This window comes from Rhea pennata, chromosome 20 (genome assembly GCF_028389875.1).
Source record: "Rhea pennata isolate bPtePen1 chromosome 20, bPtePen1.pri, whole genome shotgun sequence".
Taxonomy (NCBI): domain Eukaryota; kingdom Metazoa; phylum Chordata; class Aves; order Rheiformes; family Rheidae; genus Rhea; species Rhea pennata.
The window spans coordinates 1372689-1389898 of NC_084682.1; the positions used below are offsets into that span (position 1 = coordinate 1372689).

Sequence of the window (17210 nt, forward strand, 5' to 3'; positions counted from 1 at the left end):
TTACCTGCCATCACTTTAACATGCAGGAAGCACGACTGATTTTTAGATACTGCTAAACAATATCCTGAATAACACCCAGTGAGGCTCAAACAAAGTCAAAGCAAGTCAATATTCTGGCTCTGAGTCCTGTTCAACTCAGCCTTTTCTGTAATAAAGCTGAATCTTTTCTGCCATCATGTGCTTTTCCCAATACGCTGAACACAGCAATCTCACTCCTAGGCTAAACTTGTATACTTTTGCAGCCAGCTGCACGCTATTTCCATGTTGTATCTCTTCTTCATCCCTCCCCTCCCCCCTTTTTTTAACCACTCACTTCTTGGCAGCAAAAACACTAGCTAGCTCCTCAGCTGTTGTGTACTTGCATAACCCCTTAACTTTGACAGAAATTAAAAGCATCCTGGTATAGGTTCATGTTGCTAGTTGAACTGTCTTGAGCTCCTGCGCACATGCCCAATGATGTTTGTGCCTTCCATCCACACACAGCCTCTGTAGTTCAGACTTATGATGTACTTGTAGAGCTTAGAAAAAGATGAAAGACAGACATCCATTGGCATCCTTGGGCTATGATACACATGTGCCCAGAGAGATTTGGGCCTGTGCTAAGGTCTGAGTTTCCACCTGAGGAATACCCCAGCGTTCAGTCTAAGCTTGTCTTAACTTGAGCAAAAAAGCAGCTTTACAATGTAGATAGTGGGTTCAAACACAGACCTAGCAAACATCAGCTAGCACAGGTCCACATGAATGCTATGGCTGCACCAGTGATTACTTCATGATCTTTGGAAGGAGCAAGGTGGGGAGACAGCTGAGCTAGGAAATCCCTTGAGATCTGTAGGTGATCAAGGAGCTCTGTACAGCTCCGCCTCAATGCAAGAGACACATCTGACCACCTGTGTATTTTGGTGGCTGTCAGCTGTTTTCCCACCCATCAGCATTAGGGAGTTGCTGTAGTTTAACTTGGACTAATCCTGTCCTAAATTCAGACACAATGGATTATAACCTACTGCCAGCCCTTACCCAAGCTGCATCAAGTGCAGCATAGATGCAGTCAGAGTCGAGTCAGAATACCAAACCGTTTCTTAATCTTTCAGAGCTAGTCTCTGGCTGCATTCAGGCTCGCACTAAGAAGTAAGAATGCCCAGGATACTTTTATGCATGACTGCCCAGAAGCTATATCCTGGTAGAGACAGTTGATGGGCTGCTCATTCTTCTTCAAACACGTGTTTCAAGACTCAAAGAACCTCTGCTCCCCAGTTTGCTAGCCATGGCAACTAAGCCACTGTGCTGTTGACAGCAGTCAGTTGTATGGGATTACTGTATAGGAGCGAGAAAAAAAAACAGGGAAGAAACTTTCTAAAAGACGTTGGAGTCAGTATCTCTGGGTGGTGTCATCTATACATCATTCTGAGATTTACACTACAGCACTAATCTAACCAACACATAGCCCAAGCCCCAAAACAATAAGAGGTAGCCAGGTGTGTTTCATTACAATTCTTCTTTTAGCAAAAGAAAATATTCCTATTTACTGAAAAGAAGGATAGGAAATCTTAGTCTGAAAGAAAAAGTTAAGGTTTTGTCTCAAGCATCTGAAAGATTACTCTGTCCATGCTGGAAGTAATTTTTTATGCATAACTATTCCCTAAATAATTTGGTCTGTCACATGACTTCATTTTGTTAGGTGTTCCTATTTATGAGCTACAACAGGTGATTAATTTGTGTACTACAATAGCTGACTCATATGTGTAAATCTGTCATTAGTATGCAGCTGCAACATTAATAGGGGTTTTCCGTGTGTAAAATGCAGTTACTGGCAAGTGTTTGAACTTGAGTAGCAGATCAAGTTCTGCTCAGGTGGTATCTGTGCAAGCCTGGCTTAGCCACAGGTTTAGCTATATACAGCTGAAGTTCAAGTCAGGCTACTTGATTGATTAGATCAATTCTAAACATGCAACATACATCAGAATTCATATGTGGAGACTAAGGCTTGTCTGGCACGACAGACTGTGGGTTCCTGTTAACGCATGTGAACATGCATGTACAGAAGTCTCAACTCTAGGCTTTGCAGAACTTCTTTATTGGAGCTCTGTTGCTGTAAAGGATCTCCAAGCTGATTCTGCATGAAGATGAACAGGAATAATTCTGCTTTAACATAATTCAGTGGCCACACAAGCAGCCTTAGAAGGACACAGGCAGCATAAAGCCTTGCTCACGTGCTTCTTTTCCTGCTTCCTAATTAGCACATCACAGAATACAACCCAAGAAAAGAAGTATGTACAAACTTTGACAGAAAAGTGAAAAGAGGCCCATTTCATGTGCTCATCTTGATGACAACCTACTCATCAGAGTTCGTCCTGGAAACTCCAGGTAAGCTAAAATACTGCTGCTAACTTCTTGTGCAAATATTTATATAAAATCAGTAGCAGGAGATAAGTTAAATTCCATTATGATTTGGAAATTCTGATCGCAAATAGAGATGAGGAAAAGAAGGATTCTACAAACTTGGTAAGAATATATAGTTCTACCTCCTTCCAAGTCAAGCAGATTCTCTTTGGAAGTATATCTTGTACAAAAAAGTGCACAAACTTAGGAGAAAAAAAGACAAGTCTTACAAAAAAAAAAAGACAAAAGACAGCCACCTTTGAGAAAAAACACATATGTTGCATATATGCAAAAAGTAAGATGAAATAAGAGAAGATCTCTTACGTAAGACCTGCTGGAAAAGGAAGTCTTCAGCTGAGCAAGGTTCATAAGCATGTGGCTACAGGTTGCAGTTTGGCCTGAAAAATTCATTACTCTTACTGCTTACAACTTACAAACAATTGTCTTCCCTTTGTGTGCACCACATGTTCAACTTCCAGTGTGTAAATCTGGACTACTGCAATTCCTCCTCCTCTCCTCTTTTGCTCTCCCTCATTTTCAAAGCATTTGTTTCTGCTTAGAGATTGCTTGTTAAGAGATAAGCCTTTTCTAGACAATTTGCCAAATGCATCAGGATCTGTCAATGCAAGTTCAAACATATTAGTTCACAGGTATCATTCAGCCAATCTGAAAGAGTGATTTGTGGATCAAGCTTTATGATCTGGTATCATACTTTCTGGAGGTGCTGAACAGAAGGTAGTCCTGAGGAAGAGGTCAAAGTGATCTTTGCACATTAGGCCAAGAATGTCTCTAGTCACAGACATATTCTGGCCAAACTACAATGAAAACAGTTTTTCATAAAGAACAGGCAGATCTTAGCAATGTGTACTACAGCCTCCCCCACCCCAATGCTCCCACCATAACCAGTTTGGAAGCTGCTTCCTTGACAGAAACATAGTTCTTATGATGTAAATAACAAGCTAGAAGGAAAATACTTTGGCAATCTAAACACACTTTAGGACTCCGTTCAGCCTGGTCCTTCTTCATGTTTGTTGCAGTTAAGTTAAAGATGAACAAAGTGCCCTACTTAGTTTTACAAACTGCAGAAATTGCCAGACTATCTATGCTGTCTCCAGCAGAAGAGACTGGGAAACCAAAAGAACTCTGCAAGCAAAACACAGAGCTATTCTCTTCCTTATCTCCAACAGATTGGCATGAGCTATAATGTTGGAGGTTTCATGTGCCTTGCTACAGATTGTAAAGTCTCGTCCCGTCATCAGCTTCCCAGCCAGAGGCACAGATCCAGAAAGATACTACTTTCACAAAGAAGTATGGCTAAAAATAATATGCTTATAACTGTGAAAAAACATTTTAAAAGCCATGCAATGGATTAGCAAAGAGACAGAGTTAAAAATTGTCAAGAGTTGCTTCTTTCCAAGGATGTACATAGAAATGTTGGTGCTTACCACATGGAAAGACATTTTCTCTCTCTTAGGTATGGTTTAAGATTACCATTATTTTCCATTTCATTTTGAAGTCTACTTGAGAAGTGAGTAAACCTGCTAGGACAGAACTGAAAGCAAGCCACATACTAAAGTGCTGGGTAAAAAAGAAAAACACTCAAGCACTTATTTGGCAGAACATATAAAAATCAAAAGATACAAGACCTTGTGGTATCAGAAAGCCTGCTCTGTTAATAACCAAACCAACAGAGTCTACTTTGCCCCGCAGGGAAACTCCCTGGCCTTCTAAGAAGCAGCTTTCCTACACATGAAACAGGGTCAGCTCGTGTAACACATCTACACTCAGCAAGTTATTTGCAAGCATTTCCCACAGCTCTTTATTCCCTCTTCTTCCTTCTATATTATAGAAGGTTCTCCCTGCAATCATTACATTAGTATGCATGCTTATTTTTACCTGTCAAAGTCCCAGTTTGACATCCTTACTGACTGTGTGCTCTAGTTTGAGAAGAGCATATATACATGCCTAAGAGGAATGAGGAAGGGCTTAAAGCACTTCAATATATTAGAAAAAACATAAGACACTGAAATACCTTTGCTTAGGTTTATGCTCTTGACTTTGAAACACACACACACTATGAATCATATGGTATACATGACAGCTTAGTTGTGAACAGACTCAGAATGAAGAAATGGGCAGAAGGACCAAACTATCATGTTTAACACAAAAAAAAATACAGAAATTAAGATTAATTTACACTAGTGTTTTAAAGTATTGATTCCACGCACATTAAAAGTGCTTTCAGAACTTTACTTCAGGGGTTTGCTAACCTTGGGACTAGAAGTGGCAAACAGCACACAGTGCTGTCTGATCTGCGCTGCTATAAAGTTTAGGCAGCCACATACATCAGACAGTATCCACCCTCACACACAGGTGGTCAGAATGCCTGTGGTTCACCGAGATACAAGTCTCCCTTCAAGCAGGTATCCCTCCACCTGTAAGTTCACACTTTGATACCAAAACCAGGCATCACAAAACTTTTGGAAATATATGAACTATAGTGAAAGCGTACTATAGACACTCCCTTTTTTTGTTCCTTCAGGAAAAAGAAAAAGTGGTATCAATAAACACTGATTTTTGACATGATATATTGGACTGTCTTAAAAACACACACGTGCATCCTCATATTTGGCTTCAGGAGCTGCTACTTCAGTTTCCAAAGTCAAGTCCCCTCCCTTCCCAAACCAGTACTTCCTGCCTCCAGTTTGCTCCTTCTATCTCATTTTTTATCATATCCTTGTGGCTTTGCTACACAGTTTACCAGTTACAATGATATAGCTAAGTTTTTTAAAAAAACTTTTTTCCATGAAAAATTTCCACATAAGAATACAAAACATGAACAGATTCAAATTCAAAGTACAGATGGGGCTTGTAGGCACAGCAGCCATACCACTAATCATGATCCACAAAGGCATTCAGTGACTTGTCAAGGCCACCCAGAGAATGGCAGCAGACACCAGAAATCTTTACACTTCGAAGTCCTGGTCTTTGGTTAGAATTACTGACTAGTGAGACTTACCTACGGTATGCACAGTAACTGTGCACTGCAGTCAGATCATCAGTAGCACTCGACCTGTGCAATATTGAAGCATCTGTCTGTACTGAGTTGATCTGATATGCAAGTGTCTATGACCATACATGCATGCATTTCTGTCACATTAACCAGTGCACAGTAATTACACTGCATAACACCACAAGCAGACCACCCGCTATTTGAGATGGCAATGCAGCCCACCATCCTCTGAGTGTCTCTCTGGCACACCATGGGAAATTACAGCTTACAGAAGAGAACACAGACCCTCTTCTCCTACAGTTTGATTCTCTGCTCTGTGGCTGTAGACAAACCCGCTTCAGACTGGTACAGATAGTTGTTAAGCTCAACACTTAGGCTATTCTTGATAGCACATACTTTGGTACAAGCGACCGATCAGAGTGAATGGCAGAGAATCCATCCAGTCCTTCCCTGTGGCTGTAGTTTCGTATGTTGGCAAAGATTTAGTACTTGGTTGAACTCCCAGAGAAATCATATAATAGTGCATCAGAGAGAAATGTTTGCCACTAAGGGATACATTTGATAACAGTCAATACATATATACATTTATACCAGTAGATGTGGCACCCATTTGTTTATGCAGTTAAATGTTGAAGGCAATATGGGCACAGGTGCTAGACAAGTATCACTAGAAACAGTTTTTGTTGCCTTAAGAAGAATCTGAAGACCATAGCAGACCTTCGTTCCTTGTAAATAAAGGTTAACTTTTAGAATGGGTCACAAGCAAACTACTATTGATGATTTTCCAAAATGATGCTGATCGTTATTGTTCAAGTATTGAAAAAGCAATCACTAGAGTTGCAAAAAGTCTGCACAAATGTTGTTTTAAAAGAATAGCAGTGTTTTCTTACTTTTGAAGGCTATTTGGAGGTGGTAGCACGAAAGAGTACTACAAGTTAAAAAAAATGCAGGAGAATGGAGAAGGAAAAATGGCACAGTCTCTTAGAAACCTATCAAGAGTTACTACCTATTGTTTCACAGCTCTTTTCCCCAAACTTCATTTCTTACACAGTGGATTTTACGGCACATCGTTACAGTTATTCTGTTGCAAAAATCTTTCTTCTTAACAGCTTGATGGTCTAGGTCTACAGCTCCTACTATCAGACTGAAGAAAAGGACTATTAACCTTTATATGAAACTTCTGATCAAGGATGAGTGTGAGGTACCTTAGAGCAATATCACCTGCACGCAAGATAAAGGAAAATGTTATTTCAGTTTCTAAAGGTCAAAAGAACCAAACAAAAACAGATCTAAATTCCTTCTCTCGATACTTATGCAGACTTGTGTGTGACTGTATGGATTCTGCCCTTGTTTGCAAGCATCATGCTCTGCGCATCAGGAGTTTCCTACAACCTCTCTAAGCAATGGAGCATCTCTCCAGCCTGAGCTGCGGTGCTGCTGCCAGCCGCACAGACGGAGCGAAAAGGAGGATCAAATTAGATCAGTGAAATTGAGCCAGGAATAGAAAGGCAGGCCTGGAAGCACAGGGCAGGAGCCATCAGGAGCAACGAGCTGGATCAGAGGGAAAAGGTGAGTCTCCCCAGTTGTCCAGGGACGCCTGGCGCAGTGTCCCGGCTCCCGCAGCGGGCAGAACGGGCGGCGCAGCGCCCGGCCCGCAGCCGCCGGGGCACGGGCCCGCGGGCCGCACGCGGCCCTGCCTCAACGCCGGCTCCCGCGACGGCCCCGCCGCGGCACGGCGGCCCCGGGCTCGCCCCGCGGGGCTGCCCCGCGGCTCCCCGCGCACCTGCCCCTTCTCGGCCGCGCCTCCACCCTCCCCCTCGGCCCCCGCCGGCGCCTGCCCGCGTGTGGGGGGACGCGATGCCCCGGGAGCGCCGGGCCCGCGGCGCGGCGGCAGCCGGCCGCGCCCCACAGGGCGGCTGGGGGCAGCGGCGCGGCCCGCCGCCCCGGGGAGCCGGGAGGCCCCAGCTGCGAGGCCCGGGGCTCCGCGCCGCGGCTGCCGCCCCTACCTCCAGGGTGCGGATCTCCTGCTGAGTGAGGTCGTTGGAGGCGGCGCACTTGGTGCGCAGCCCGCGCAGGTTGGACAGCGAGATGTCGATGAGGTCCTGGAGCAGCCCGCACTGCTGCAGCGTGCTCCGCGCCGCCGGCGCCGGCCCCGCCGCGCCCGCCCGGGCCGCCGCCTCGCCGCCGCTCCGCTCCTTCCTCTCCAGCATGCCGGCGGCTCGCAGGGCAGCCGCTCTATCCATTCCTCGGCATCAGGGAGGCCGGGGAGGAGAGGCGGCGGCGGCGGCGGGGGGGGGAGGAGGGGAGGCAGGCGGGCGGCGACTCGCTCCGCTCCGCCTCCCCGACCGGTTACCGCGCATTAACATGCACGACGGCGGGCGCCGCGGCCGCCCCGCGCAGGCGGCGGGCGCTCCGCGAGGGGGCGCGGGCGGGCGGGCGCTCGCCTCCCGCCTCGGCCCCTCCGAGCGCCCCACAGCCCCGTCAGCGCCGCCCCTCCGAGCGCCCCACAGCGCTGTCAGCGCCGCCCCTCCGAGCGCCCCACAGTCCTGCCACTGCCGCCCCTCCGAGCGCCCCGCAGCCCCGTCAGCGCCGCCCCTCCGAGCGCCCCACAGTCCTGCCACTGCCGCCCCTCCGAGCGCCCCACAGCCCCGTCAGCGCCGCCCCTCCGAGCGCCCCACAGCCGTGCCACTGCCGCCCCTCCGAGCGCCCCACAGTCCTGCCACTGCCGCCCCTCCGAGCGCCCCACAGCGCTGTCAGCGCCGCCCCTCCGAGCGCCCCGCAGCCCCGTCAGCGCCGCCCCTCCGAGCGCCCCACAGTCCTGCCACTGCCGCCCCTCCGAGCGCCCCACAGCCCCGTCAGCGCCGCCCCTCCGAGCGCCCCACAGCCGTGCCACTGCCGCCCCTCCGAGCGCCCCACAGTCCTGCCACTGCCGCCCCTCCGAGCGCCCCACAGCGCTGTCAGCGCCGCCCCTCCGAGCGCCCCACAGCCCTGCCACTGCCGCCCCTCCGAGCGCCCCACAGCGCTGTCAGCACCCCCCGGGCGCGCGCCGCGGCACACCGCCCCCCACCCCGCGGGCACGTCGGCACTCGCAGCCCGCCCGGCCCCGCCCCTGCGGCCGCGCGCGGCGCCCGACCCTGAGGGGAAGCGCCGGGGCGGCGCCGCCCGGCGCGAGGCGAGGCGCGAGGGGAGGTGCGAGGGGAGGTGCGCGGCCCGAGGGGAGGCGCACGGGGAGGTGCGAGGCGCGAGGGGAGGCGCGAGGCGAGGCGCGAGGGGAGGCGCGAGGCGCGAGGCGAGGCGCGAAGCGCGAGGCGAGGCGCGAGGCGAGGCGCGAGGCGAGGCGCGAGGCGCGAGGCGAGGCGCGAGGCGCGAGGCGAGGCGCGAGGCGAGGCGCGAGGCGAGGCGCGAGGCGCGAGGGGAGGTGCGCGGCCCGAGGGGAGGTGCGAGGGGAGGTGCGAGGGGCGAGGGGAGGCGCGAGGCGAGGCGCGAGGCGAGGCGTGCAGCGCGTGGCGCCGAGGTGAGCGCGGCGCAGTGTCCACGCGGGGGAGCGGGGAGGCCGCCAGGGAGCGAACCCGCGTTAAAAGCAGCGTGGAAGGGGCAGGGCGCGTTGCCCCACCGTCTCGGGGTGCCTGTCCCACGGGGACAGCCAGCCGCGGTGAAGCCGGAGCTGCTGGGGCCAGGTCTGTGGTGCGGCATGAAAACAAGAGTCATGATTTAACCAACTCTAGTACTATCTGTGGAATTACACTGGAACAACCCAAGAATTAGCCTTATCTGAGTCGCTTACTAGAGTCCATGAAGTGTTTTTCTAAAATAGCCTTCCCCAAATGTCCTATAAATGATGTTGCGTGTTTTATTTGACATAAGCATTTACTCAGTAAAGAATAGGCGCAGGTCTAGAATGTGAAGTGGGCATTATTATAAACATCTTTTAGTGAATGTAAACACTTCAGCACGGTAGATTCATTTGAATCAGGCTGAGGAGGGAAGTTTATTAGCGTATCTGGGGCCTCGGTGGTTTCTGCTTTCACAGCGGAAACACCAGAAGGATGATGAGACAGGTAACTACGTTATAGCCGCGTGTGATTTCATATCCTGATGGAGTCACACTGAACTGCAGTTTATTAACGCAGTGTGTGAGGTGTCAGTGCACACAGAATACGTTTCCAAACTGTTTCCAGATGTGCTTGTTTGCAGCGAGGGGTTCAGAAAGACAATTCGGTTGCGTGCTGCTGGCAACAGAACAGAGACTGCTTAATGAGGACTACATTGACATCGGGTTTTAAAAGCTGGAATGACATCTGAGCCACATGTGGCAATATAGGAGCGAGTTTTATGCAAAAAAGAGGGGATGAATATGAGCATGGGATATGAGGCATATATACAGTGTAAGTAGTCTCCACTGGAGCAGGGTAAATTATTTGATGCTGAGCTGCTTTCTCATGGTTAGATGGATACTGGTATTCATGCTAGTTTGGTGGCATTTTCATCAAGTAGAGTGGCATATACTGTTTTGTAATTTCCTTAAGCATGTGGATCAACTAAAGTATTTGATTTCATTGTTATTATTCACATACCGTAAATATCATACATGTCGTAAGGGCTTTATTGGATTAGGGTTTAATTAGTTTGTCATCTGATGAGTTCTTTGGTTTTGGGACAGTCACTTATTTGTTTTGCTTATTATTACCTCCGTTTTCCCAGCTTCATAAAAAGATCTTTATCTGCCCTCCTCCTAGGAGAACTGGAAATCCAGCAAGTGAACTTTTAATTTCTGAAAGTCTTGCACACTAAAATCCTCAAATGCAGGTGACTGTGGAACTGGCAAACATTATTACAGGGATATTATTCTCATAGATATCCTCTGTATATCCACCTGGAAACATTCATTTGCTAACAGAGGACAAACCAGGTTTGTTGCATAAGAAAGCAAACTGGGAAAAGAGTGGACTGTGCATCACAAGACATTTGGCATTCTCAGCAAGGGTTTGTGCATCACATGGGGAGTGTCGGCCTAATTAACTGCCTAGCATAAGCGGGCAGCATTCCAGCCTCCGGCATCCGAGACTGCCCTCCAGGCCAAAATGGAAAAATGTGCTGACTAAACATTCTGCAGTCTCCCTGCATTCATGTCCCTACTCAGCATTGCTTGCGTGTTCGTGAGGCTGTCGCATTCGCAGGAGAAACAGAGAATAGTCTGAATGCTCCTCTGTGGAAGCAGATAACACACAAGTGAGCTATTCTCTTACTGGCTGGCTGTTTTGACTCCAGTAGCGAGGGTGAAAGGGAGAAGCACAGAGCTACACGCGCTGAACCACAGGGAAACCATTGTTTCGTGCTGAGGTGGACCCCAGAGTTGTTAGCACGGGACTGCAACCTTGGGTGTCCCACAGAGTTGCAGCCTGCGTCATACAGGGTGAGCGCTGAACAGACATGATATTGAGATGCCAGGAGCAGCCATTTGTGAAGATGGGGGGGAAGAGGGAGCGTAATTTTTCTGATTTCATGGATGTAGCCTGCAGGATTCCACCGTGAGCATATCCCTTATTCCAGCCCCACCAAAGCAGTCGTAACAGAGCATCTCCATATACTATTCATATGATGGGACACAAATTCCATGAATATTTTAGGGCTTTCATTTAATTTCTTACACATACTGTGTTTTATGTGAGGCCTGTTTTGAGAATGTGTATTGGAAAACGCAGCTCGGGGACAGGGTAGATGATTCCAACTCCATTTGCTTGGTACCTACTGAGCAGTATTTCCCCACAACTTGTACCTTACACAGACAATATAAAGTTCTACCATGTTGACTGTGTTGTGATTTGCCATAGTCTTTGCACTGAAAATAAAAATACAGAAAAAATGGGAGAGAAAACATGTCTGTTGACAACTCAGTTTGGGTTCCTGTTTTACCACAGACTTCATATGTAATCTTGGATAATTTTTCTGGAATCTCAGTTGTCTATAAAAAAGGCAATAAAAACACTGCTTTCTCAGAGGTCTTGAAGAGGGAAATACAGTGGTTAGTCAATGCTAGAATAGCCATATGAGCACTCTGAATGACCTGTATTTTGCCCAGAGATTTAGGAAAGTAACATTTTTATGTCATGTATCATACATTTGTTGATATATTCTTGTTAGGACTTTGCTTGAATGTACTGCGTGTGTGGTAGACCTAAGAACTGCATTATATAGAGGAAAGCAATCTTTTTTTCCTTTCTGGGTCAGGGGAGCCACAAGTACATGGTGTACATCATTCATGTGGGAAGAATACTGTGGCCTTTTTTGCATATAGAAGAAAATAATAGTTTTGAAAACAACGGTGGAATGTTGAATGCCTAAACCAGGTCAGAGAGAACTGCTAAATACTTGGTTCAGCCACTGATCTAAGAACTGAAAAGATTTTTCCACCACCACCCCCAGCCTCTTGTCCACACAGACTTAAGTTCTCTGGGACAAGGATTTTCCTTTGCTAACTACCATAATAAAGCCTTAATCTCACTAATCGCCTCTAGCAAGTCCTGCCCTATAGACCATATCTAGAGTCTTCAGCTCAGTAACATAAGCACACTGGAGAAAAGCAGAGACTTTCATTTTTCTTTTTTCTTTTTTCTTTTTTTTCCTACTCAAAGAAAGAAAAGCACTGATGCATTTCACATGTTGCTTTTAAGAAAGGCTTCTATTACCTTTTTAGCTAACTTGCCCCAGTTTCACTCAGCTATCACAACACTGAATTTAGATGATGAGACTGAATTACTCAATTTGATGTGTTTAACATAGATAATAGAAACCTGTTTTAAGAAAATGCAGTGTTGGGATTTGAAGAGCTGAAATGTTAGGTGTTTCAGATAAAAGAGGCCTTTATTATTGATGATTTTCTCCTCAAAGGCTTCTTCCTACACAGACAGTATGAGTATTCCTTTCTCATTTCAGCACAGCAAAATAATTTACAGTAGTTCTGGCATGCTTGTCTACTGTGAAGTTGAGAAACTTCAGTCCTATTTTTAGACATGCTGCTGCATATTCTTTTTAGGATATACAGAGAAAGTGAAGATGGTGCGATGGTGGCCGTGGAACAAATCCTTACTGTTTTTCTCAGTTTAAGTATCTCCATTGCCTTCAATTGAGCCAAACCATTTTGCATCAGTTTAAGATTTGGTCCTGCACCTTTAAGAAAATGATTAGGATAGGTCCACCTTTTCACACACCAGCTTCCCCTTTTGGGAGCTTAACCAACTAATTACATTAGAGGCCCAGTTGGGCAGGCAAAACACCCACTTCTTTATATCAGCTTATTCTTTCCTCTTTCGTATCACCTGTCATCAGAGAACCCAGGAATTTAATAGGGGTCTTCTACTAGTTAAAATGTCAGAGTCAGAAATAAGGGAGGGAACAGCAAATTCACAGTGTTGGCAGTAGCATTTACCAGTGAGACCTTGAATAGATAAAAGGAAGCGTTGAGCTGAGATTCAGAATAGTAGAGGAAGAGATATTAAAATAAAAAATTAATACTATTCTTAAAACTATTTGCATGAGTGGAGGGGAAAAAATGTTGTGCTTGGGCAATACAAGAGAAATGATTCCTGCTCCACAAATGGAGAATGAAAGAAACGAGCTGCTTAGCTGTGGTCAATGTTTTGTGTAGACAGGCCAAAAGAAAGGAATCTTGAAGCAGGCCTAGAAGGAGGACTGTTAAGATGATGTATCCAAAGACCTCACCTTCTGGAGTCACGTGAGTAAGCAAGAATCTCAGCTGTTACAGCAAACAAAAACTTTAAGGGCTAAGAAAGCTTGAAAAGACAAATTTTAGTAGTCTATAAAACAAATTAAAAAGATGTCAACACTTATTTTTAGAAAATCTCATGTGTTTTTGTACGTTTTCTTAAACATTTGCTGTGTTGCAATAATACTGCCTTTTCTCTGTCATTTATCACTGGTCTCTTCTGTTTAGACTATAAACTGCTTAGGGCAGGAAATGCTTCTTATTCTGCTTTCACATCAACACTTGAATCACAGAATGGTTGAGGTTGGAAGGGACCTCTGGAGATCATCTAGTCCAACGCCCCTGCATCTCAGCTAGATGCCTCTAAATTCTGTTGTAACATAAATACTAAATAATGATAGTCACAGAGGACTTATCCCCTACCCCGCTTGGAAACCTGCCAGTGTGCAGTGCTTGTACTAGCAGCAAACATACTAACAGTGAAAAGTGACAAATTTTGTTGGCAGAATATATTCATAGGTCTAACAAGAATAAGATGCACCCGCCTCTAGAAACACAGGCTTATGTCTCTCCATGTATAAACACACCCAGGATTGACTCATGCTGGCATAATCCCCTTGTGCAATTTGTATATTGGCATTAGATGTGTGCGTGAGGCAGAAAAACAAATATTTGGTTAACAAAACAACATGGGGTAATCAAAATAATTAGATGGCTTTACCTCAAAACACAGCAACAGGTGAGCTCCTGATAGTCCCCTCAGACAGTCATACCTATCCCTGCAAGCAAAGCTCCTCTGGGTTTGCTTTATCTGTAGCAAAATAGACATATTATTTGGTTCAATTTTATAAGAGTGTGGGGGAAAAACCTTCAATAACCCCCCATCTGCCAAGGTAGGGGATATACTGTGTTGGAAAAAGCCGGCTCATGTTCCACAAGAAGGCTTTGTCAAGTGTATTGCATAAAAAGATCAGCCCTGAGGCTCAAACACGGCTGAAGGTTTTAATTATTTTTGCCACTACCTCTGTCATTAGAACATTATGGAACTACATCACAACAGCCCGTCTTTCATCTGTATGAAAAAATCTCAAAGTCCATGGTTACATTTTTTCCGAGCTGTTATCCCAGGTGACCATTAGCTTTGTTTCCCGCAAGACCTTGCTTGTTGTTGTTCTTAAGTAAAGGAAAGGGAGTTGAACAGGTTAAACATCTGCTCACATTATACTCTGTACTCTTGGAGTCATTTGATGCGACAGACCTGTACAAAGGACATGAGGCCAGATTCTATTGTGCACAGCCTGAGTAAGGCTTGTTCTGTACTTCAGTGTTTTGGCGGTATACTTATGTTGACTAGCAAAATGAAGAAATTCCTCACATCTATGTGCCGTACTTCTACCAACAAAACTCTAATCTTAGCCCAGTTATACTGGCAAAACTAAAACTTTTCCTGGTGCAGCCCCTTCTCTGTGGACAGAGATTTTGCCAGCAGTTCTCATGCTGATATGTGGAAGGCCTTGCTTCTTGTTTTGCAACCCTACTTCTACACCTGTATATGCAGTGCCTTAGAGGGGGGATGGCCATGTGCATGTCCCAAACAATTCATTGTGTCTCTTACCACATACCTAGCAGCGGAGCTGTGCAGAGATCAGCTGGGGCTGCTGGATAATCCATGTCCCTGCTATGGGAGGAGCAGGATCACAGAGACCAATGGATCCAGCATCCAGAGTCTTCCCAAGTTTCGTCTGCATATCTGGCATAGCTATGTCCCTGTGCATGATGGGATCCTGGAGGAGTTATTGACATCTTCCACTTGTAATACACCCCCAAAGAGTCTTTTCCGCAAGCACTCTGGTGTATGTCTCTGGGGAGAGTCAGGATAGACCAACACGCGTGTTTCAGAAGAGGTGCAAAAACCCCACAGTAGATAGACATCGAAGCATCCGGCTTTCAGAGCTCCGTAATAATTGAGATAGGGAAAAATAACTCCTATAACATATGCTCTCTCTATATATATTTTTTTCATTAAAGTAAGTAAGTTTTGGGTATTCTGAATATTCTGATAAGTATCTATGATTAGAGTATGTTTTGCTTGTTTTAACCTATAGTGCTATCTGTGTAGCTGAAGGCATAGCATAACTCACCTGTCTAGTTAGTTAGTTTCAGCCAGCATGAAACAGACTGGGTCAAGTTACACTAATGGAGGATCAGCTCAATTGCATCTGACTGGCATCGCTTGCCAGGTTTCTTTATAGGAGGTGGAATTCTGCAAGCGCTACCTGCATGTACAGATGCACCTATGGGCCTCACAGCATGCTCCTGCTCACTGAATCAGGCTCTTGGAAACCAGTTCTATGAAAAGCCTGCAGATAATCTAAAGAAAAATTGGAACATTATTATGAATGTTAAAAACCTCAAACCTGTCTCCTACAAAAAACCTGGCTCAGCTCTAAGTTATTACAGTGATGACAAAAATTACATTTTATTCACTTGTCAATCATGCTGGCTTTTGATCAGTTGAGTATTGATCTACCAAAAGAAAAACAAACGTAGATGCTTTGTTTCTTGCAATTCAGTATTCTTTAAAATCAATGTCTTCCCACAACGTCTTGTGAGTTTTGGATTAGGCCCTCATTACAGTACCATGAAAATTCAGGCTGTTTCCCTTTACTTCCTTTTTCTTCATAAAACATCTAATAGCCACCTGGTGACCAAGATGCCGTGTGTATTCAGGCATTTTCTTTATCCAGGGCAAGTTTGAGAGAGTATAAGTGGGTATATAAGAATGTAAGTCCCGTTCCTGCTGCGTCCTGGTTAGTGTATGGCATTTCTTCATTCACAAGGATTTCTGTAGCACCAGGTTGTTTGGTGGAGAAATGTATTTACGGTGAGAATATTAGTTTCTTGTCCTACTAGATTTTATGGCATTATTTAAATGTTCTTAGTTAATAGTTCTATATAAAAGTATAATAAATGTAATATGTATCAGAGATTTTAAAGGGAAAAGGCAAATGGGAGTGTATAGGAAGTACTGTATATCCTAAACAACTGCAGTCTGGATTCATTCTCACTTTAATTCTGGCTCACAATGACACCTGATTTTTCAGAACTAACTGAAAAAAGGTAACTCCTTCCTTGCCTTCTGTATATCATTCTAATATCCAGTATCCAGAAATCAAAAACTGCAATATGAACTATGTGCAAGGCTCTGTTAAAGTCACTGATGGTCATCGGGGAACAAGGATTCTGTATACCAGGCTGTGTAAAACTGGGTAAGGCCTCAGGGTAGGCAACAGATTGAGATTCAAGTGTGATTAGGAAAATACTAAAGGGTGCATGGAAGCCATCAGAGAGCATCCACTGGATCACAGCATTAAAAAAGAAAACTAGAGAGAGAGAGAGAGAGACCAAGTCTGAGCCTTACAGAACTTGGTTTTATGCCCCCTGGCTCCTGGGAGCAAAATGTTGGAGAACTTTGTTTTTCACTTAGAAAAGAAAAAGAATAGTGCATGTTTTGTGATCCTCGCATCATAGAGAAAAATCTTAAAGATGTGACTTGCAGTATATATAATCATTCATAAACTAGAAGGCAAAAAAAAAAAGAACTTCCCCATTTATTCTTTTATGCGAACCAGGCAGATTCTTTGACTTGTAGACCAAATTCTTGACATAGAAGAGGTTTGTGTCCTGATTGTGAACCCTTGGGAATTGCAAATTATTTGTTATCCTGATAGTGGTTGCATGAAGACATCCCAGTAAGGTACTGTTACAGACAATTACTAGACATTTGTACCAGGGCCATCTTGGATGGTGTGTCTATATATAGTAAACAGCTTCAATCAAAAAGGAATTTGTCAGATAAAAGAAGTAAAAAGAGACATCCTTAAAATCCCTTTGGATCATCCCTGTGCACCTTAGTTCTCAGCAAAAGGTATTAATAACTTTTTTTTTTATTTTACTTTTGAAAGTCATCTTTAAGAGCATGTACTTCCTGAATCCCTGCTTGAATTCTGCATACAGTCCGGACTCTGGATTATGGTAGTCATACCACCTTTAAGTCACTTAGTGCGTCCATAAATTAACCAGCTAACTTCATATGTT

The 17210-nt window shown here is 45.3% G+C and overlaps 1 protein-coding gene across 2 annotated transcripts in view; it reads right to left on the reverse strand.

The window, feature by feature from the left end:
- The window catches only part of KSR1 (kinase suppressor of ras 1), a 74988-nt gene extending 67356 nt beyond the window's left edge, over positions 1-7632 (reverse strand). For both annotated transcript variants that reach the window (XM_062592632.1, XM_062592631.1), the window contains exon 1: positions 7396-7632. In XM_062592632.1, coding sequence (XP_062448616.1) covers positions 7396-7632 — 237 coding nt within the window. The remainder of the gene's footprint in view (positions 1-7395) is intronic.
- Between the last annotated feature and the right edge of the window lie 9578 nt (positions 7633-17210).